This window comes from Macaca thibetana, chromosome 7 (genome assembly GCF_024542745.1).
Source record: "Macaca thibetana thibetana isolate TM-01 chromosome 7, ASM2454274v1, whole genome shotgun sequence".
Taxonomy (NCBI): domain Eukaryota; kingdom Metazoa; phylum Chordata; class Mammalia; order Primates; family Cercopithecidae; genus Macaca; species Macaca thibetana.
The window spans coordinates 156,213,840-156,237,069 of NC_065584.1; the positions used below are offsets into that span (position 1 = coordinate 156,213,840).

Here is a 23,230-nt window from a genome sequence, read left to right on the forward strand (position 1 = left end):
AAGGGATAGATACCCTCAATCATCTAATTGTATAGATGAGAAACATGAGGCACATAGAGATTAAATTACTAGCCCAGGAACACACAGCTAGTATGTGGTACAACGAGGATTTAACTTTAAGCATCCTGATGTTAAAACTGCCACTCATAACCACCAAACTGCGGATTTAATTGTAGATGTGTTGGATTTGAAACATTGGTAAGACTTGCAAGTGGAAATATGCAGGAGGCAGTGGAAGATACAGAACTGGACAAGGTCAGGCCTGGGCACAGAGCCAGGGAGTCGGGGTGGTTGAAAGGTGCCCACAGATACATTTATTCAAACTACGAGTTGAGAGTCAGGTATACAGATGTACAATGTATGGAGAAATCTGTGCAAATGTTTTATGTGTTAGGGAGATGTTTTCCCAAGTAATGAGTTAGAAATAACTGACTTTTGTTATCATAGTCCATGGACAGAACATTCCAACTGTGAGGAAACAGGACACAGATGAAGAAGTCTGTGTCCTAAATCATGCTGAAAAGTCAGAATCTTTTGGGATTTTTGGAGATACATTTTTTGCATCTCATCTCATCTCAGTGGTCTCGCAAGTGTAATAGAAAATCATGGTCCTTGGTGAGAGCTAGTGAGAGCTTTGCCTTAGCATCCCTAGCTGCAGACTCACCACCTTTCCCATTCCCTGTAGAACCTGAACCCCTCAAGGACACGGAATGGGTCTCATTCATCCAGGAGCTTCTAACACCCAACACACGCAGACACTCATTAAACAGTAAGTGAATTAGTAGAACGAAGGAAATAAGAACCAACCCTATTCAGTTACATTCTACTCCTGGATATATTATCAAATTTAGAGTGTTTTCACTGACTCATCATTATTTCATTGTAAATGGCTGAAATTTTCCTCCTGTAGGCTGGGGACAACGCCACAATAAATTACTGCCTACTTGAACCGAGTTTCATTTTGTTCTGATTCATTGCCTGTTTCAAGGACCTTCTAAAATCTCAGTTTATGGACTTTACTTCCTGGTGGTTCCCAGAGAGAAATGAGCCTGGATTCCAGAGAATGCAAATTTCTTCAAACTTGCAGCCAGCTTCCAGACTCCCTGCAAAGGTCTCTTAAGCCTCTAAGTATTTCCTCTCTTAAATCACACATCACTGGCACAGGCAGAATATTTTCAAGTTACTTCTTTCTTGTTAGGAGACAGTCGCTTAGAGGTCTACCAATTAGGAATGCAGTCATTTTGGCAGTTTTATCGTGCTGTCTTTAGGTTTCATTTAGTGATTCTTTTTTTTTTTTAAGTTGTGTTTAGTTTTTTGTTCCTGAAAGAAACTATTTCAGGAATAGTTGCACTGGAATATTCATTCCAGGAATAGTTGCTGCATCGGAAACACAATGTTGACTCTCTCTTGGCATGTTTATGGGTGGGATGAACCGTATACGTCAAATAAAGCTTAATCTCTCACTTGTGCAAATGTCGAGTTGAGACTTTGATTTGACACTTTTCCGATTAGGTGATGTGAATCCCTAGAGCTAGTGTGGTAGCTTCTTGCGTAGCAATGGCACACAGGTATTCTGCCAAATTTTGATCTGTATCTAAAATTTGTATTTGTTTCAAGCTAGAATAGATTCTCTTATAGTGTCTGTTGGATCGTATGCTGAACTGAGCAAGTTATGGAGTGTGGCACAGAATGAGGCATGATTTGTGGTGCCATAGCTTAGAGGCACAGTGTCATGTCAAGTTAGTATGTGTGAAAAATGACCATTGCTGTCGTCTGAATGTTTCCCAAAATCCGTGTTGAAACTTAATCCCCAATGCAGTCGTATTAAGACATGGGTCCTTTAGGAGGTGATTAGGTCACGAAGGCTCATCCCTCATAAATGGGATTAACGCTGTTAAGGCTGTTATAAAACAGCCTTCACCCAGGGTTCGGCCTTTTTTGCCCTTCTGCCTTTCACCATGTAAGGACACAGCAACAATGTGCCACCTTGGAAGTAGAGACGGGGCCCTCACCAGACACTGAAGCTGCTGGTGCCTTGTTCTTAAACTTCCAGCCTCCAGAACTGTGAGAAATAAATTTCTATTTTTTATAGATTACCCATTCTCAAGTATTTTGATGTAACAGAAAAAAATTGACTAAGACGGCCATTTATTGAAACACGCAGACTCTTCCTCTGATCCATACAAAAAGGCATGTGGTCAGGGCAATAAACAGTTCTCAAATGGAGGGCAACAAAAGTGAAAAATGTGACAACAGCAGGAAGTTTTTGTAACTTCCCAACACTTTCTTTTTCATGATGTATTCACCATTAATGCCCTTCAAATATATAGCCAAAAATTTGAGTGTTTGAAAGTGCAAAAAGGTTGCAAACCACTGATCCATTCCCAACATCATCAGTTAGGTTCTGACACACACACACACGCGCGCACACACACACACACACACACACACTTTAATGTTTCTTCTTTTGGATTTTCTTTAAATTTTGCTGCTTTTCTTCATTGATATTACTCAAATTTTGTTGATTTTTTTTCCTATGTTTATCCTCTTTTTTTTTTTTTTTTTTTTTTTGAGACAGGGTCTCATTTTGTTGCCCAGGCTGGAGTGCAGTGGCACAATCATGGCTCACTGCAGCTTTAACCTCCCAGGTTCAAGTGATCTTCCCACCTCAGCCTCCTGAGTAGCTAGGACTAATGGTGCACACCACCACACTCAGCTAATTTTTGTATTTTTTGTAGAGACAGGGTCTTGCCATGTTACAGCCCAGGCTGGTGGTCTCAAACTCCTGGGCTCAAGCAATCCTCCTGTCTCAGCCTTCCAAGATGCTGGGATTACAGTTGTGAGCCACCGCACCCAATTGATTTAAACTCTTCATATCTTGCCTGATATATCCTAGGTATAACCCTAAGAAAATTGCCTTAAGTGAGACTGAACAGTGCCTTGGACTCTCTTGCTCTCAGGCAAATATCCAACTCTCCAGAGTGTTTATTATTGAAAACCACAAAAGTTGAAAATGGGAGACAGCTAACTTAGAAACTCTCCCTCATCCCTCCATCTCTGCCCTTGTCAGAGTCAGTGATAAGAATGAGAGGTAAGTGCTCTTGCCTGTGTATCGTGCTTTTACAATGGATGGGGTCCTTGACTCTCTGAGGGTCATGGCCCTTAAGAACATGTGGAGCAGCCACTGAGGACTTTGTCAGCAACTTCTCATTCCAGGCAACAACCCACAGTGGCAGCCAGCAGCCCTCAGCTCCATGGGAAGCAGTATGGGGGAAGGACGTGGACTTGGATAGCACTCAAACCAAAGTCTAACTCATTCTGCTGCAACCTTTAGTAGAGTAGTCCACTTCTGTGAGCTTAGTCTTCTCATCTGGAAAATGGAAATAAAATTTTTCCCCCCATGGTTATTAAAATTAAATTAGATGTCTGTCAGGCATCCCTATAGAGGAGGCCCTCTATAAATGTTCTTTTTCTTGCCTCCCTGCATCCCATAATGTAAACACAAACTCCCTCACTGGGCTGCCTTTTGTTACTGACACTGGAATATCTGAAAATCAACTGATAGAGATGAGGAGACATGCTTCTTTCACAGATTCCTCAGATTTCCTGACTGGCCTTAGATGAAGCGCTAGCAGAGGGGGAAATCTTCATATATGGCAGGTGTTTAGGCTTCATGGATGGTAAGGAGTAAGTCTGGACTATCCATGAGCAGTTTATTATTAATACACATCACACTTCCATTTAATTTGGGTAACAGCCATGAACTCACTTCTTTGGAAGATCCTGACTGCTATGGCAAAGACTCTTTAGTTGTTTGCCAAACCTGAGTCTCTTTTCTCCTGGGTCCATAGCTAGGCCGTATTTCCCAGATTTCTTGCAGTTGGATGTAGCCAATGGAAGATGGGCCAGTCCTGGTGATCCTCCACTTTTTCCCCTCTCCATCTGCCAGGTGGATATCAGTGTCCAGTGAAACCTTGGAAACCATGTATTGAGGGGCATAGAGCCTCTGGTAGCCTGGGTCCTTCAGTGGTTGTGTGGAGCTGTGCCCTCCCTGCCCACCATCTGAGTTTTACCCTAGCAAGAAATAAGCTCTTCGTGTTAAGCCATGGAGGAGTTGTCAAGGTTCATCTGTTATAGCAGCTAGCTTTGCCTTAACAAATAAACTTGATGAAACAGGAGGTGAGTTTTTTAAACTTTCCCCTTTTATGATAGCACTTGACCACCTTCTGAACATTTTCTGTTTTGTTACTGTGGGAAAACAAATTTCATAATTACTTATCTATTCAAAATATGCTGTGTATATTGATCATAAGAAAGATGGAATGAGGTTCTCAGTCAGCAGGAAGTCTATTTGATTTTTTACCTAACAGTCTCAGTTGAAAGCTGGGGTTAGTGATTAACTACACTTATTGTGTTTTCAATCAGATTAAACACTCCTGGTGCCAGGTGCTAGGTTGAGAAGGGGAAGCTTAGTGAAGACAGAAGAAATAAAAGTAATTTTTTTCTAAATAGGCAGAAATCCAGAAATTAGACAATCACCGAAGATTTGTCTAAAGTATCCTATATAATTTTATGTTTTCTTGGACAAAGTGTACTGAAAATAGTTTTACCTTTTCTAGCCTTCAGCTTATCAACTGTAAAATGAAGGATACTTTATCTATAGGATTTGAGAATTAAATGGGGATCATAGCTACCTCCCAGCCTAATGCCTGACATAATAAATATTAAAACCCTACCCTTTCTTAATGACCTGGTTTGTTGGGATTTGCTCGGGAGTCATGCTTATGAACATGAATGATCACCCGTGGAGACTTGTAAATTATCTGTGGCTGCTTATCCCAACATGGAATGGTGCTAGGTGGCAGTGCTTCTGTTAAGGTAACTACTTCTACAATTTTTATTGATTTCTTCTTGCCACTTTTTTTGCTGGTAGTTGCAGCCTTCAAAGCTATCTTCTTCTAATCCTTTTTATTGGGGGAAGAAAATGAAACACCCCTGGTAGAAATTATTGTTGGAAAATGAACGAGTTCTGTGTGCAAGCTGGAACACACTCCAGCGGAGAAGACTACCAGCCGAATGGCAGTTACAGCAGCTCGGGGGCCAGCACACTCAGTGCCAAGATTGGAGCTGGTTCCAGCAAGTTGAGGTTAGCAGCAGTCAGAACTCCCCAGTTCAGTACGGTGCTGCTACACTTCTTGCCAGCTCAGCTCCTGTGGCTGGGAGAAAGCGGGGAGGAAGGAGGTAAAGATCAGAGATTGAAGCAGGACAGGATAGCCAGGGTCAGATGTAACTTTAGCGATTCTTCATTGAGGAGGCCAAGCAGTGGTTTTCAGGTGTGAGTTTTTATGACACACTACTTATTTGGAGCTAAATATGACATGCCCACGTATTTAAAAGGCCCAATCATTCATTACCCAGCACAAAGACGGTAATATACACATCTATTTGAAATGGTATCAGCTCACATGTCAGTGATTTGAGGAATTTTAGAAAGGATCTCTCCCCAAAATATCTCCTCATCCAGTTTGCCTTGATTAAGGAATCTCACCCTGAAGAGATGTATCCCTTTGGATTAATGGAGCATTTGCTGTCTTTCACTCATGTGGTCACCAGATAGACATGCGTTGACACCTACTGTGCGCCAAGCCCCCGAAAAAAAACAAAAAAATTTTTACCTCTGCCTTCAGGAACCTTATTGTCCACTTGAAGAGATTATTACATGAGAAATCTGTGTTGTGGATGAGGAAAGGGGTCTAGAAGGTGAAGTGCAGGAGCTTAGAGAGAAATTAAATGGGGGCGGGGGCATCGAAGGGGATAGGGGCAGAGGTGCTAACTTAGATTTTGAGTCAGAATGCCTCTCTGGAAGAATGTGCTTCTATCTGAGACCTGAAGAATAGTCCTTGGCCAGGCAAAAGAAGGGATGAGTTTAGAGCCATAAGGAAAAAGGAGTGAACATTTGGGGCAGGAAGGAGCTAGAAGCTAGAGGGAGACCAGAGGGTCATAAGGAAGGGGGCGGGGAGTGTGGGATGGGGCTAGATCCTGCTGGGCTTCTGGGCCTGGCTAACGACTTCTTAAATTCAGACCTAAGAACTTCTTCATTCATCCTGCAGGCAATAGGAAACCCATGAAGTAATAAAGGAACGACCTGTTTCCGCTCTTGTTTTAAAATATCACTCTACTCAAGATGTAGAAATTATGTTGGAAATAGACAAGGTAGAAGCCCAGAAATCAGTTAGGAGGCGACTGAAAAAAATCCCAGGAGGTGCGATGCCTTGAATTTGTGGACACATGAAAATGGAAAGAAGTGGATGAATTAAAGACATATTTCAAAAATACAGTCAGCAAGACTCTTCTACTGCATTGTGGTTGAGCGCCTCGGCTGTGGAGACAGATCCCCTGGGTTTGAATCCCTGCTTTGCTGCAGACTTGTCATGTGATCATGAACAAGTCACTTAACCTTTCCAAGCCTTGATCTGACCTGTCCACTTGGCATGTTATTTAAATGAGAGAATACATTCATGATATCTTAACACAGCACCTAGTGGCACAAATCAAGCACTCATTAAATGTTATTCTTTTGTTGAAATGCAGGAGGAGGTAACTCTTCAATCCAGTTATCACTTAATTTGCTCTTTGTTCTGAGTTAGTTTCCCTGATATTTTCCAGCTGCCAAATAAGAGATGCAGAAACTGGGCAGAAGATGCCTGAATTCTGGGTGGAGGAAGACCAGGGCTGCATTAGAATCCCTTGTGAACTTGAAAACCACCAACCCCCTCTTCATGTTCCTCTGTTGCAGCTCACCCATAACCCCAGTCTTAAGCTTTTACTGCAAGATCAGTTTTTCCAGTTTTTTCCAGTATTTTCTCCAAGTTCTCAGCAATTTCTGTAAGTCCTGCAGCCTAAAATACAGGTCCAAGCCATGCTGAGGAGTAAGTAAGGTTACACTGTTGGGTTGATCTGCCATGAGTAGACATGCACCGGTGTTCACTGGGACCTTTGGTGCTTATTCTATAGCCTTGGCCTAGAGGGAGCGAGGCAGGAAGAGAGACATGACCCAGAAGGGTAACAGCCATCAGCAATGCCGACACTAAACTCTTAGCAGTGCCTGAAACAAGGAAGGGTGGAATTGTGTGTGTGTGTGAGTGACAGAGTCTCACTCTGTCACCAGGCTGGAGTACAGTGGTGCCATCTTGGCTCACTGCAACGTCTGCCTCCTGGGTTCAAGTGATTCTCCTGCCCCAGCCTCCCGAGTAGCTGGGATTACAGGCACATGCTGCCATGGCCAGCAATTTTTTTTTTTGTATTTTTAGTAGAGACAAGGTTTCACCATGTTGGCCAGGATGGTCTCGATCTCTTGACCTCGTGATCTGCCTGCCTTGGCCTCCCAAACTGCTGGGATTACAGATGTGAGCCACTACGTCCAGCCAGGGTAGAATTACTTAATGAAGCATTTATCTTGCCCCATATTTATTAAACTCTTCCACTAGAGTGTTTGGTGCTGGCTGTTTATAATACAGATGTTTGACAAATCTCTTAACACATGCAAAGCCATTTTCTTTCTTTTTTCAGAAAGTAATAATCATCTCTGTTCTATTCAAAGCAGAAAATTATATTTAATTAAGTAAAATTAAGATTAGAGAATGAGTGTGTTGAAGACCCTTGGAAGAAAACCAACGAGTTGGTTGACTCTGTCATTTTCCCACTGGTAATATATTCTCAGCTCTACTGGTGGGAGTTATAAAGTTTTCCATTTAGACACAGAATGAATACCTTTGGTCATGGAAAGAAAGCCAGTCCTTCTGAGATATTCACTTACTATGTGTGTGCCTTCTGAGATATGAGTTGTATTTGCTGAGCAGTTGAGTCTTCCCTGGGTTTCTGGGATCAGGTGCCTGCAGTTTGATAAAAATAACCTCTAGATGGAGCTTTTGCATCTTTTGGCTGAGCTGAGTTGCCAGTGAGGCAAATCCCCAGTAATCTGAGCAGGATCAAAATAAACTTCGTTACTCCTTCTTGTTACGTAAGTATTGTGTGTTTGTGGTGGGAACACTAGAAAATTCACAAATGGGAGAAAATAAAAATCACCATGCAGAGATAACCAGCATTACCATGCTGGATAATAGCCTTCTGATCACTTTTTCTGTGTGTAATGAAAATGGTTTCATCTTCGAAATCCCCTTTTGTAACTTTTTTTTCACTTAGTAAATTGTCACATCAATACAGCAAACACCAATCAGTGTCACTAAATATTACAACACCATAGTTTTATAATTAAATAATATCCCAAAACATGCAGTAAGACGTATTTAATTCAGACCTTGTGATTAAACGTTTACATTATTTAAGATTTTTCACCATTGTGAACAATACCAAGATGAAAACTTGGTATTGTAATGGGCATTTATCCTTCATAAAAATTATTTTCCAGGTGAACGTAGCAACATGTTATTTGATTTTGTGTATCTTTGGTTACTATTAATGTTAAATTGTTTTTCGTATTAGAGTCTCATATTGCATTTGTGTATCTTCATTTGTGAACTGCCTATTCATAGTTATTCCCGTTTTTATCATTTCACTATTTTTCCAAATGAGAATAATTTTTGTTTTCTTACTATATTTTTCTGCTCACTGTAAAAACAATTAGAAAATAACAAAATTAAAAGAATGTGATACTCACCTTTTATGTTTGCTCAAAATAAAATTATATTAAGGATGGTATTTTATGGCTTACTTTTTAAAAACAGCATATTAAGATATAATATATGGCCAGGCTTGGTGGCTCATGCTTCTAATCCCAGCACTTTGGTAGGCCAAGGCGGGCAGGTCACCTGAGGTCAGGAGTTCAAGACCAGCCTGGCCAACATGGTGAAACCCTGTCTCTACTAAAGATACAAAAATTAGCCAGGTCTGGTGGTGGGTATGTGTTTGAGGTACGAGAATCACTTGAACCCGGGAGGCAAGGGTTGCAGTGAGCCAAGATTGTTCTCTACACTCCAGCCTGGGTGACAGAGCAAGACTCCATCTCAAAAAAACAAAACAAAACAAAGCAAAACAAAAAACCGTGTATAATTTATACATCATCCAATTCACTGATTTCATTTTTTTAGTATATTTCATAGGGTTGTGCAACTCTCACCATAATATAACTTCAGAACATTTTCATCACTCCCAAAAGTAATCCTATACCCATTAGCAGTCACTCCCCATTTCTGCTCACCCTCCTCGGGCCTGTGAAAGAACTCATCTACTCTCTGTCTCTATACATTTGCCTATTCTGGACATTTCATATAAATGGAATCATTCAACAAATGGTCTTTTGTGACTGACTGACTTCATTTAAGGTATCTTTTCGGGAGGGGGGAGGGATTGCATTGGGAGTTATACCTGATGTAAATGACGAGTTGATGGGTGCAGCACACCAACATGGCACAAGTATACATATGTAACAAACCTGCACGTTATGCACATGTACCCTACAACTTAAAGTATAATAATAATAAATTAATTTTTTTAAAAAAAGGTATCTTTTCACGGATCATCCATTTTGTAGCATGTATCAATACTTCATTTCTTTGTATTGCCAAACTATATTCTGTAGTGCCGATGTACCATATTTTATATATATCTATTCATTAGGTGATGGACATTTGAGTTATGTCCACTTTGGGGCTTGGGCTATTATGAATATTGCTGCTGTGAACATGTAAACATATGTTGTCATTTCTCTTAGGTACATATCTAAAATTGGAATTACTGGGTCATATGGTAATTCTACATTTAACTTTTTGATACAGCTGCAGACTTTTCCAAGGCAGCCGCATCATTTTACGTGACCACCAGTAGTATATAACAGTTCCAGCTTATCCACACCCTTGCCAATATTTGTTATCACCTATGTATTTGATTAGTGGTTTTGATTTGCATTTCCCTAATGACTCTTGATTTTGAGCATCTTTTTCTTTGCTTATTGACCATTTGTATGTTTTTTCCTGGAGAAATGTCTATTCAAACCTTTTACCCATTTTTAATTGAGTTTTCATTTATTATTAAAGTATAAGAATACTTTATAGGTTCTGATACAAGTCTCTTATCAGACATGATTTGTACATTTTTTCTCCCCCATTCTGTGGATTGCCTTTTCACCAACTTGATGGTATCATTAGCAGCACCAGGGTCTTCGATTTTGATAAAGTCCCATTTATTTGGTTTTTCCTTTCTCACTTGTGCTTTTGGTGTTACACCTATAAAACCGTCACCTAACTCAAGCTCATGAAGTTACTCCTGTGTTTTCTTCTAGGAGTTTTAAAATCTTAGCTCTTATACTCAAGTCTATATATTAGTGTCCTACGGCTTTTATAACAAATTAACAAATTGGTGGCATCAGATCACAAATTTATTATCTTCCAGTTCCAGAGATCAGAAGTCCAAAATGGGTCTCAGTAGACTGCAATCAAAGTGTTGGCAAAGCCGCAGTCCCTATGAAGGCTCTAGGAAAGGATTCCTACTTCTGGCTCTTTCCAGCTTCTGGAGACTGCCGTGTTCCTTGGTTCCCAGCTCCCCTTCACCTTCAAAGCCTGAAATGGCAGGCTGAGTTCTTCTCACAACCCTCCCTCCTCTGCCTGGCCTTTCCACATTTAAGGACCCTTGTGATTAATTGTGCCTACCTTGATAATCTAAAATAATCTCTGTATTTTAAAGTCATCAGATTAACCATGTTAATTCCATCTGCCACCTTGTTTTTCCTTTGCTAGGTAATATAACATATTCACAAATTTCAGGGATTAGGACGTGGACATCTTGGTGGAGACATTATTCTGCCTACCATGATCTATGATTTATTTTTTTAATGGACAAGTAAAAATTGTATGTCTTTATGGTGTACCACATGATGTTCTGGGTTTATGTACACATTGTGACTGGGTGAATCAAGCTAATTCACGTATGTATTATAAGAACACTTAAAATCTGCTCTCTTAGCAATTTCCAAGTGTATAATATATTATTAATAATTATAGTGACCATGATGTAGAATCTTTGATGTGTTTTGAGTTAATTTTTGTGTGTGTGTGGGATGAGGTAGGGGTCTATCTTCATTCTTTTGCATGTAGATATCCACTTATCCTGACATCATTTGTGGAAAAGACTATTCTTCCCTTATTGATGTAGCCTACTTCTGTCTTAAAATGTAACAGCAAAATGTTGTCAGTATCAGCAGTCAATGGCATGGTCACTCTAAAGGACTGGATAGGAGTTCACTTTTTGGGTATACCATAGTGTATCTAGGACCTCCCCTATGGTTAGACATTGAGTCCAACCTTTCACTGTTAACATTGTCTTTCTTTAAGGGTTTTGTGTTTTTTAAAATATATTGTAGACCTGAGCCCTTTCGCCCTATAAACATTGTCAGTTATCTTTGAAATCATTCACATCTTTCCATCATCCCGGTTTAAGCTCTTAGCCCTTTTCATCTAGACTACGGCCATAATCTTCTTACTGGTCTTCCAGCTTCCATTCTTGCCTGCCTCTAATCCCTTTGCCATACAACAGAAGTAGCCCTTGCAAACTGCAAACCTGGTCCTATTACTGCTGCCCTTGCCCTTAAAGTAGATTCTCATTAAGAGAAAGACAAAGTCTCTGCATCATGGCCCCTCCCTTTGTCCTCAGCCCATCTGAGGCTGGGCTGACTCCCCCTTGGTTGCTTCTGTTCAGCCACACCTCCTTCCTCTCAGGTCATCAGGAAGGCCATTATTGCTCCTCTCACAAGCCAATCTCTCTAATGAGGACAATCTTCCTATACTACCATATATTCTTCTTTTGTAATTCTTTTCACATTGCAATTCTAATTGTATTTGTTGGGTTTCATTAATGTTGGCATCCTGCACCAGACCAAAAGCTCCATAATTATAAGAATTGAGTCTCTTTTTTCCTGGTTCAAGCAGATGATAAGTACTGATATTTTCAGTGAATGGACAAGTGAAATACATTCTCTACTGTATATTTGGCTTTTTTTTCTTTGTTTGTTTTTTTTTTCCTGGGACAGAGTCTCACTCTGGCCTAGGCTGGAGTACAATCACGATCACGTGTTCTTGGCTCACTGCAACTGCCTCCTAGGTTGAAGTGATTTTCATGCCTCACCCTCCCAAGTAGCTGAGTTTACAGGCACATGCCACCATGCCCGGCTAATTTTTGTATTTTTAGTAGAAATGAGGTTTCATCATGTTCAGGCTGGTCTTGAACTCCTGACCTCAACTGATCCACCTACCTTGGCCTTCTAAAGTGCTGGGATTACAGACGTGAGCCACCGTGCCCCGCCTATTTGTCTTTTAATTCTATTTATGGTATTTTCAACTTACAGAATTTTAAAATATATATACAAATATATAAATATTTTGTTTTGTGATTTTTGTCTTCATTATAGCTCTGCTTAAAAATCCCTCCCCACACTAAGAATATAGAAATATAGACCCGTTTCCTTTTACTGTTTTCATACTTCTGTTGTTTACATAAAACCTATAATCCACTCGCAGTTTGTCATTGATATAAACTGGAGAAATTACTACTCAAGTGGTTGGCCACATTCCTAACCCTTTGCCTTCCTTTCCTTGATGATTTGAAGTGACTCATTGATTGCACACGAAATCCCTCTACAAGTTTAGTCAGGTGAATGATCTGTCTCTTCCGTCACTGGTTGTTTTTGCCACTGTTTTCATTATTACGGCTTCGTGCTGTGTTTTAGTATCTGACAGTTACCTTTTGTAAGAAAATAAGATTTCATAAAATAATACTTTACGTTTATGCAGTTTGAATTAAGGTTTACCAGACAGATAAGTATTGCTTAAAGCAGTGGTTCCCAAACCAGCAGGCATCCACGGGGCTTCTTATAACACAAATCGATGGCCTTAACCCCTAGAGTTCCTAATTGATAAGTCTGGGATGAGGCCTGATAGTTGCATTTTAAAACAAGTTCCCTGTTGCTGCTGATCCAGGGACCACCGTTGAGAACCTCTGTCTTAGAGCAAATACTTGAAACAAAGAATACGGTCAACATGAGAACGGTTCTGATGCATTGTCTGAACTAGCTCCCCTGTGTACTGTAAGAGTTAGGATGGGCCTGTATGGTTTTGTTTTTTTTTTTAGCATCTCCCTGATTGTGTCTCTGGCGCTTCTCCCGGCCCGACTTTAAATCCCTGAACCCAGTTGAGCCAAGTAACATCATTCTCCTTTCAGTGAACCTGCAAAGTGCTCAACCTAACTGCATGGCTGCCCTGATAGTTACAAGTGCTGATCCAGCCAGGCTTTGGCCCCTTTCAGACAGAAATCAGAGAAGGGTAAAGATGCAGCGACTTCCTTTGTTGTAGATTCTCATGATTGTCCTTATCTTTAAAGAGAAGGGAGAGCAATCACCGGAAATGCGGCAGAGATCTGTTCTTTGCTTTCCTCATTTCCCACCTCTGTGGCTCTTTAATGGCTTCTTGGTTCATACAAAGGGAGAGTTAATTACTAACACCTGCTTCTGCTTCTCCTTTCCTGCATGGCCAGCTCCCTGACTGATAGCCAGCTGCTTTCTTGACAGGAGACTTTTTCCACCTATTCCACACAATGCCAGCATATGTAAAGAAATAAACGTAGTTTGAACACTTAAGCCGTACGACATGGACCTCTGTGGAGAAACCTGCATATTCTTTCTTCCTTCATAAAGGAATACACATTCTTTGCAGAAAGTAAAATAGCCTTAGAGGCGATATCTGCTATGGTTTACTCTTCTTTATTAGAGGTAGTGCACAATTATATTTTACATGAAATGTGTTGTTTTAGGTATCATATGTTCATTTTCCCTATTTTTTGATACTCTCATTTCTACCACTAACGTTTTCTCTTTTTAGGTCACCCAAAACTTAGGTTGAAATTATTTGAATTTCCTTGAGGAATATACCTTCTGGGAATTTAGCCTCTGTGTTTTCCGTTTTCTGGTATCTAAGACGAACCATGAGAAGACCTCCCGTCATAAGCAGATAAGAGTTTGCTGTAAAGCCCACCTTTGCATCCATTCTCTTGTGTGGCATTCACTGAATCAGGCTATCTGTGTGCTGACTCTTGGGGCCACAGAGAAAAAGACACATCTCTTGTATGGAGGACTCATTCTGTATGGATGAAGACAATGCATTTATTCACAATTATAACACATCATGATAAATATTACACTGGAGATAATCAGAGGATGGCTGGGGACAGAAGCCAGGGCACTGCCCTGAGCCTGACAGGGAGACTGATGAGATATAACTCCTAGAAAAAGTGACATTTAAGTGAATCACTGGGAGCAAGGAGAACTTCTGCATGTGTTCATTTCTATTCTTAACTATTATTACGACCATTATTTCATTTTCTTTACTTTTTTATTTTTTTGGGTGGGGGGATGAAGTCTAGCTTTGTCACCCAGGCTGGAGTGCAGTGGCGGGATCTTGGCTCACTGCAACCTCTACCTCCTGGGTTCAAGTGATTCTCCTGCCTCAGCCTCCCGAGTAGCTGGGATTACAGGTGTGCACTACCACGCCCAGCTAACTTTTGTATTTTTAGTAGAGACGGGATTTCACCATGTTTGTCAGGCTGGTCTTGAACACTTGACCTCATGATCTGCCTGCGTCGGCCTCCCAAAGTGCTGGGATTACAGGTGTGAGCCACCGTGCCCTGCCTACTATTTTTTTTTTTTTTTTTTTTTGAGATAAGTCTCTGTCACCTAGGCTGGAGTGCAGTGGCGGGATCTTGGCTCACTGCAACCTCTACCTCCTGAGTTCAAGTGATTCTCCTGCCTCAGCCTCCCGAGTAGCTGGGATTACAGGCGCATGCCACCACACTTAGCTAATTTTTGTATTTTTAGTAGAGATGGGGTTTCACCATGTTGGCCAGGCTGGTCTAGAACTCCTGACCTCAAGTGGTCCACCCACCTCAGCCTCCCAAAGTGCTGGGATTACCAGCATGAGCCACTGCGCCTGGTCTCATTTTATTTACTTTTTGAATAGCAATACATTCACATGTTTGACAGTTCAGTAAGTATGAAAGGGAATATAGAAAAGCTGTCCACCAGTGTGGCTATTTTTCTAATAGCCACATTTTAAAAAGTAAAATGAAACAAATGAAATTAATTTTAATACTATATTTTATTTAACCCAACATATTCAAAATATTATTTCAACATCAAATCAACATAAAAATATATGAATGAGATATTTTACATTCTTTTGTTTATACCAAGTTTTCAAATTGTATGAAGTGCATTCTACACTTACAGGATATTACAATTTGGAATAGCCACATTTCCAGTACTCAGTATTTGTGTGTGGGTAAGTGGCTGCAGTATGAGACAGCACAGATGTGTAATAATAAATTTTCCTCTCATTTCTGTCCTGAAGCTACTCAGTTTCCCTCCCTAGAGGTAGCCATTATTAGTAGTCTCAAGTGTGTTTTTCCACAGATAACACATAGACAAGCAATTATAAACATGCATATGCAAATAATAGGATGGTAATCACACCTCTGTGCATCTTACTTTTTTCACTTAATCTTGGATATATTTCATATCATTACATAGGAAGCAAACTCAATTTTTTTGTTGTTGCTTCAGGGTACCTCATTTTATGGAGGTCACAAATTATTCAATTAGTCCCTATTGATGGGCATTTAGTGGTGTCCAATATTTGATGCTTATGAACAATTTGGGCTACATTTTTAGAGACAAAGAGCAACAGGAGCTAGCTCAGTGAGGATGGGGGAGTGACTTTCTAGAGAACGGGAGTACCAGGAAAGAAGGTATGGGGCACAAGGACACATGGCATTTGAGATAATTTCTTGTGGCTTAAGATGGCTGGAGAATGAAGTGTGTGTGAACACAAGACAGGAGGAGGAGGCTGGAAGGGCAGGAAGAGAATGTATTGCAAACAGTCTTGTAATTGTCGTATGAAGGGATTTGGACTTCATCCCAAAGGACACCCGTCAAAAGATTTTAAGGAGCAGAGGAGTATAAATAAATGTTTGAATTAATAAATATATGGAAGAGGAGGGACAAATCATACTGCTGAATTCTGATTAAATGTAGAAGGCATGAGAGAAACAGAAAATCACTGTTAGAACACTGCAGTAATAATTGCTGCAGGCAAAATCTACAGATGAGTATTAAAATTAGCAGAGAAAACAGGATATTTGCATAGCCTCAAATTATCTCCTCTAAAATATTTATGAATTTGTGATGGTCTTAACACATGTTCAAATATTCTTTGATACTCCCCCTCCAGGAAGGAGAGCTTAATTCTATGGGATTTACTGATTCATTTCTAATGAACAGGATATAGAAAAGGAAAAATACTACCTCTACAGTGAAGAAACCTGGCAGATACCACCTGAACCACATGGTCAAGGTGAACATTATCAGTGATAAGTCATATTGGAATAGAATACCCCTGACGAATGTGATAAGAAGGGCATTTTGCTTCTATAGTATTCTTCATAAAAACCCATTAACCCCTGTCTAATCATGAAAAAAAGTTAGAAAAAAAAACAAATTGGGCCAGGCATGGTGGCTCACACTTTGGGAGGCTAGGGAGGCCGAGGCAGGCGGATCACGAGGTCAGGAGATCTAGACCATCCTGGCTAACACAGTGAAACCCCGTCTCTACTAAAAATACAAAAAAATTAGGTGGGCATGGTGGCAAGCACCTGTAGTCCCAGCTACTCAGGAGGCTGAGGCAGGAGAATGGCATGAACCTGGGAGGGGGAGCTTGCAGTGAGCCAAGATCCCGCCAGTGTACTTCAACCTGGGCAACAGAGCGAGACTCCATCTCAAAAAAAAGAAAAGAAAAGAAAAGAAAAAAACAAATTGAAGGACAAACTAAAAAATACCTGACGAGTAGTCTTCAAGAGCATCAAGGTCATGAAAAACAAAGAAAGGCTGAGAAACGGTCACAGACCAGGAGAGACCACAGAAATGTGATGACTAAATGTAATTGTGGTCTCCTGGATTGGGTCCTGGAATAGAAAAAGTACATTTTGGAGAAAAACTGGGGAAATATGAGTCTGTAGTTTAGTTAATATTATTGTGCCAATGTTAACATCTTAGTTTTCATAAATGTATCATAGTCATGTGAGATGTTAACAATGTGAAGAGATGCCATGATATTCTGTGCTGTCTTTGCAACTATTCTGTAAATCTGAAGTTATTTCAAAACAAAAAGTTAGGAAAAAAATGAGGAGAGTGACATGATTGGAATCACATTTTAGAAGATCCCAGTGGCTGCACTGGGAAAGAGGGCTGGAAGGAGAAAAGAACAGAACAAGAAGGTTGCTACGTAAAGTCAAGAGGAGATGATGGAGGGCTAGATGGGAACAGGGCAGCAGGAATATGGGGCCATAGACCTGCTGGGGAGCCCTCTAGAAGGAAACTCAATCAGACCTAGTGATGGTTTGGATGAAAAAGTGAGGGAGTGGGCTGTTGTCAGCCCCTGGGAATTATATAGATAATGATGTTATTTCTTGAGATGGAGGAAACAGGAGGAAGAACAGGTTTCAGGGAAACACTAGCTCAGTTTTAGACCTGTTGAGTTTGGAGTACATTTGAGGAATGCAAGTATCCATTAGGCAACTGGGTACATCGACCTACAGGTCAGGAGGGAGACCTGGCTACAGATGATTATAGAGAGTCATGGATGTGGGCAAGGGGCGGTGGCTCACACCTGTAATCCCAGCACTTTGGGAGGCTGAGGCAGGTGGATCACCTGAGGTCAGAAGTTTGAGAACAGCCTGATCAACATAGAGAAACCCCATCTCTACTAAAATATACAAAATTAGCCAGGCGTGGTGGTGCAAGCCTGTAATCCCAGCTACTTGGGAGGCTGAGGCAGGAGAATCGTTTGAACCCAGGAGGCGGAGGTTGCTGTGAGCTGAGATTGCACCATTGCACTCCAGCTGGGCAACAAGAGCAAAACTCCGTCTCAAAAAATAAAAATAAAAAAAGAGTCATGAATGTGCAAAGAGTTGGGGCCATTGGAATGATAAGATGGCCCAACAAGGGCAGATAGAGAGGAGACAGGGCCTAGAATATAGGAATTTAGGAGCTAGGCCCAGGGTGTGTCAAGGAGTCCAGAGAAATGGTGACAAGGCAATGCAGTCATTAAGAGTCAGGCTCTGGACAAAGGCTTTTAGGGTCAGAATGCCAACTGCCACCTACTGTTGTGTGACATGGAGCAAATTATTCAATAAGCCTGTTATCATGGTTACATGAATCTATTTTAAAAGTTTTTAAAATAATTTTAATAATACTGGGCTCATAGTGCTCAACGAATGTTGGCTAATTAGAGGCAAAGGAAATCTAGAGCCATAGCCCTGGAAGCTACGGGAAGAGAGTGGTTCAAACAGGAGGACATACATTTCATACCCATTAAGATGGTTATTGTCAAAAAAGTGGAAAATAATAAGTGTTGTCAGGAGGTAGAGAAATTGAACCTTCGTGCATTGCTGGTGAGAATGTAAAATGGTGCCGCCACTATGGAGAACAGTTTGGTAGCTTCTCAAAAAGTTAAACATAGAATTACCATATGATTCAGTGATTCTACTCCTAGATATATATCCAAAATAATTAAAAGCAGGGATTCAAATAGATACTTGTACACCCATGTTCATAGCAGCATTATGCGTAACAGCCAAATGGTAGAAACAATCCAAGTTTCTACCAGATGGATGAATAAACAAAATGTGGTATATCCATACAATGGAATATTGTTTAACCTTATAAAAGAATGAAATTTTGATACCTGTTACAGAATGGATGAACCTTGGGAACATGCTATGTGAAATAAGTCAGACACAAACGGACAAATACTGTAGTGTATGATTCCACTTATATGAAGTACCTAGACCAGGAAAACTCATGGAGACAGAGAGTAGCATAGAGGTTGCCAGGGGCTTGGAGGAGGGGAAATGGAAAGGTAGTGTTCAATGAATACAGAGTTTCTGTTTGGGATAATGGAAAAGTTCTAGAAATGAATAGTGGTGATGGCTGCACAACATTGTGAATATACTTAATGCCACTCAATTGTATACTTAGTAATGGTCAACATGATAAATTTATGTTGTCTATTTGTTACCACAATATTAAAAGAAAAGGAGGACATGGTTACAGAGAAGTAAATAAGTGCTAAATGATTATCTTTTGAATTTTGTGACACAGGGGCCATTGGTGACCTTTCCAGAGCCCTTGCAGTAGAGCAGAGAGGTCAAAAGACTGCAGTGGATTGAAGGATGATTGAGAAGTCTCTAGACCAGGGGCTGGCAAACTGCTGTCAAATCTGGCCGCCTGCCTGTTTTTACAAATAAAGTTTTATTGGAACACAGCCATACCCGTTCATGTGTGTGTTGTCTGTGGTTGCTTTTGTGCTATAATGGCAGGGTTGAGTAGTTACTACTGAGACCACATGGTCTGTAAAACCTAAAACCATCTGGCCTTTTACAGAAGGTTTCCCAACCCCTGGCTAGACAGTACTCCTGGTCTTTCAAGAACTTTGGCTTTCTTAAATAATTCCTGCATTTCTCGTGAGGTTACTCAGTAGATAACTTTCCCCTTCAGTTAGGGAGCAGAACAGACCCAAAGCTGAACCGTAACAATGACTAAGAAGGGAGAAGAGGAAAAATTCATTCCTTTCTTTCCTTAACTGGAGATATTATCCTCACTATACCTGTTTTTCTCTTATAGCCCTGGAAGAAGGAATGAAAGTTCTTCCCTCCCAGTCACCCGCCAAAAAACTCCCCACTGGTAAATGGTCATGTGACTGGTGATAATAAAGTTTCTGAGATGGCTGCAAACTGCAGTTAGGTTTAAAGTTTCCTCATTAATGCAGGAAAATGCTCATAACCTGAGGCTTTTCAAGTGTTTATTAATTTACTTTCTGGGGCTGGCTGCTGATACTTATTTCAGATCAAAGAGAAAGCCTGTGTCTTTAGTACTTATTGTGTGCCAGGAACTATGCCACATTTTGTGCCTAGGTGAGCTCATTGATACTCATCATAACCATTGGATGGCATTTCCCTGTTTCACAGGAGGGGAGACTAGGGCTCACCAGGGTTAAATACTCATCCAGAGACACACACGAGAGTTTGAAGTACAACTGGAGTTTAACCCACACCTGCCTAATTCCAGGACCTCAGGGTTTTTCCACTGCACCATGCAGTCATCCTATCCTCTGTGGCCACCAAGAGCCTCAGAATAGCACCTTGAGCCCATTCCGGGCAGAATACATACTTGATGGGTTCTAATCCATTTTAAGCCATGACCCCTGCTATTTCAGGATAACAGGTGGCCATGTAAGGTGTATCTCAAGTGCACTGTAGGCTTTAGGATGACCCTTTTCCCAGCCTGCTCCCCACGCTCCCAAGCCCCACTTTGATGGTCGATGTGAGTCTACTCAGAGGTAGCTCTTATTTCTTTAAAACCATCCTGCATTTCAATGTACTCTGACAGCACTGTCTGACACTTAGGATTCACTTGTTCCCATCTTACCACCTATTTTTACGTTTTCTGCAATAATTCCTCAAGCTCTTGGTTAGGCATAGTGACCCAGGGATGCAGCAAGAGGGGGATATAATGGCTTCCACAGTTTGTGTCTATACAATTGGTGCACAAACACACATCACCCTTGTAACTTCTTTCCCCGTTGAGGCTGCCCTTGATAATACAGCTTTTAACTGCCTAGATTTCTGCAACCATCAAATCAGATCTAAAAGGGCACTCAGACATCATTCACCCAACCTTTGTATAAGTGAGAAAAATAAACTGCAGCCAGAGAGGGCTGGCAACTTGTCCAGGCAAACACAGCTTGTCAGCTCCAGATCCTGGACTAGGAAGGCCCTGGCTCTCCCCGTTCCCAGCCTGGAGCTCATCCTGCTGCAATTCACTGCCCCCTCCCTGCCTCAGTTGACGAGGTAGGGGCTGTCCCCCTGCATGTGGAGTACTTACCTTGGAACCCTTTTCATGAATGAGACCAGATGCAGAACTCCACATTGATCATTTCTGTCCCTCCCCTTTCTGCTTTCTGTTAAAGGCAGCCCCCCAGCTCCCAGCTGGCTCCTGTCCCCTCCCCCAGCCGGGAGAAGTTATTACATGAAGAGATCAGCTTACCAGTTTTCTTCAGAACAGAGGCTGAGCTCGAAGCGCCGGGTAGTACAGTGAGGGAGAGCCGAGGGAACCAGCGCGGTGCCTAGCGGAACTCCAGGGCTGGAATCCCGAGACACAAGTGCATCTGCTAGCTGTTAGCACTTGGCAGACGGAGTTCTCCTCTAGGGTAGTTCTAACTTTGGGTAATAATGTTTGTCAGCTACCTGATATTAACATTGCTCCACGTTCAAACAGCAGTGTTAGCAAGACCTGGGGGAGAGGTAAGCCAAATAAAATATCTTGTCAGAAGTTGTATTTTTTTTCAGCATTATATTTCCTCTTCTATCTACCAAGAGGGATCAGGGAATGGAATTTTATGGGGTGCAAAGAGTAATGCTTTATATTACTTTTGTAGGCTTCTCTTGCCTTTTCTTATATGAAGGCTTCTTTTCTTCTTGAAGAATTTTATAATTTCTAAAATATCATTCTGAAGCTATCTGTACAGTTGCCACACCGGGAAGCTGCTCTGGCCTTGGTGACAGATGCCTGTAGCACGCACGTTTCTCCTGCTGTAGCAGAAAAAAAAAAAAAAAAAGATGTGCCATGTCAGATTTCGTTAGGGACTGTTACCTTTTGAGAACTTTTCTCTAGTGCTGCAGAGAGAATGTACATGCTAGGGGAATTGCTTTTCTTCCCTGCTTTTGCAACACTTCTCTCTTTTTTTTATTATTATTTTTTATTTTTATTTTTTGCTTTGATGTGCTTGGAAAAATCTGTGTTTAACTTTCTACCATAGGTTTGAAAAGGGATGATGATATATAACAGGGCTAGGAGTATGCCCAGATGTACCTTAGCAGGGAGACATGTTCTAAGCTCATGAGGATGATTTATTATTATTGGTTCAGTTCATATGGTTGTTGGGTACAGTTTTTTTTTGTTTTTTGTTTTTTTTAACATCAGTGATACCTCTCGGAGTCAGTTTTTGATGCAGGCAAAGAGATTGGAGTAGATGATCATTGAGCCTGGAGAGGGAAGCACCTTGGTGTATCCACCCTCACCTGTGAACAAGCCTGCAACGTATTTCCCTCATCCACTCCTTTCCTTCCTTACCCTGATGCCTGAGTAACGAAAGGACAGCCTTTCTCCTGCATCCGTCTCCCTCTTTGAAAAGCCAAGTGAAAAGTGTATCTCCTAAAAAGGCCATGAGGCCACTTCACAGCTTTGCTTTTTGTTAGCCTTGTCAGGGACCAAGCAGGCTCTGAAAGCCTAATGTAATTACTTTCCCTTGTCTAAGAAGAGTGGAAGTGGGAGTGCTCCCAAGCCCAGGGCTGCAAGGCTAGCTGTGGTTTCAGCAGGCTTGTTGCTCTGTTCAAAACAGACATGCAGCTCAGAGACATGCAGCAACGGGTCATTTGTTGTAGGCTTTTCGCCTATTAGTTACTTATGTCCTCTGCTCTGTAGATATTTTCTGGGCCTGTGGAGTGATTGAGCCCTTGAATGGGAGCAGGAGAAACTGAATGGGTGAGTGATGCTGGAAGCTGAAAGCAGACCATTGCCCTCTAGTTGTAGTTGAAGTTCACAATTTCCCTGTTGATTTTTTTAGTGTGTAGAGTAAATGACAAATGGGCTGGCCTCACTCAGCCTGGAGCACTTAAGCAGGCGAGAGGAGAGCTCATATGGAAAATATTTCTATCACCGCTGCATGCACATATGGTCTGGGGAGACCCCCGAACTGAGCAAATCACAGCGCTCCAGCAGCCCCTCAGTGGCGTGCCAATTATTCTTATTAACAGCAAGCAAAGGGCAGGCTTTAGTTACCTGCACACAGCTGGCTCGTGGGGAAGGCCACGCTGGAATGTGTGTGCCCCTAGCCTTGTGTCACATGCAGAGTGGCAAACGGCTCTGCTTCACCTGACAATCAGCAAAGCAGATGAAAATTGAAAGGGATTATACAGGCTCACCCAAATCTTGGTGCTTTTCAGACAGTGTTCAGCGTTTGCGAGAAGGCAGAGGTTTTGTCTTATGAGTTAGAAGTGTGTGTGCTTAACATGAATAGCCAGAAAACCCGATCAAAGGTAGTGAGATGCCTGCGCTCCT

The 23,230-nt window shown here is 41.4% G+C and overlaps 1 protein-coding gene across 2 annotated transcripts in view; it reads left to right on the forward strand.

Moving 5' to 3' along the window:
* THSD4 (thrombospondin type 1 domain containing 4) overlaps positions 1 to 23,230 on the forward strand; it is a 686,742-nt gene that overhangs the window by 429,380 nt on the left and 234,132 nt on the right. Inside the window, exon 1 of one of the 2 annotated variants that reach the window (XM_050796271.1) lies at positions 14,757 to 21,414. The exons of the other annotated variant lie outside the window; for it this stretch is intronic. Coding sequence (XP_050652228.1) covers positions 21,343 to 21,414 — 72 coding nt within the window. The 5' untranslated portion in view covers positions 14,757 to 21,342. Of the gene's footprint in view, positions 1 to 14,756; positions 21,415 to 23,230 lie in introns of those variants that run through there. 2 annotated transcript variants of the gene reach the window in all.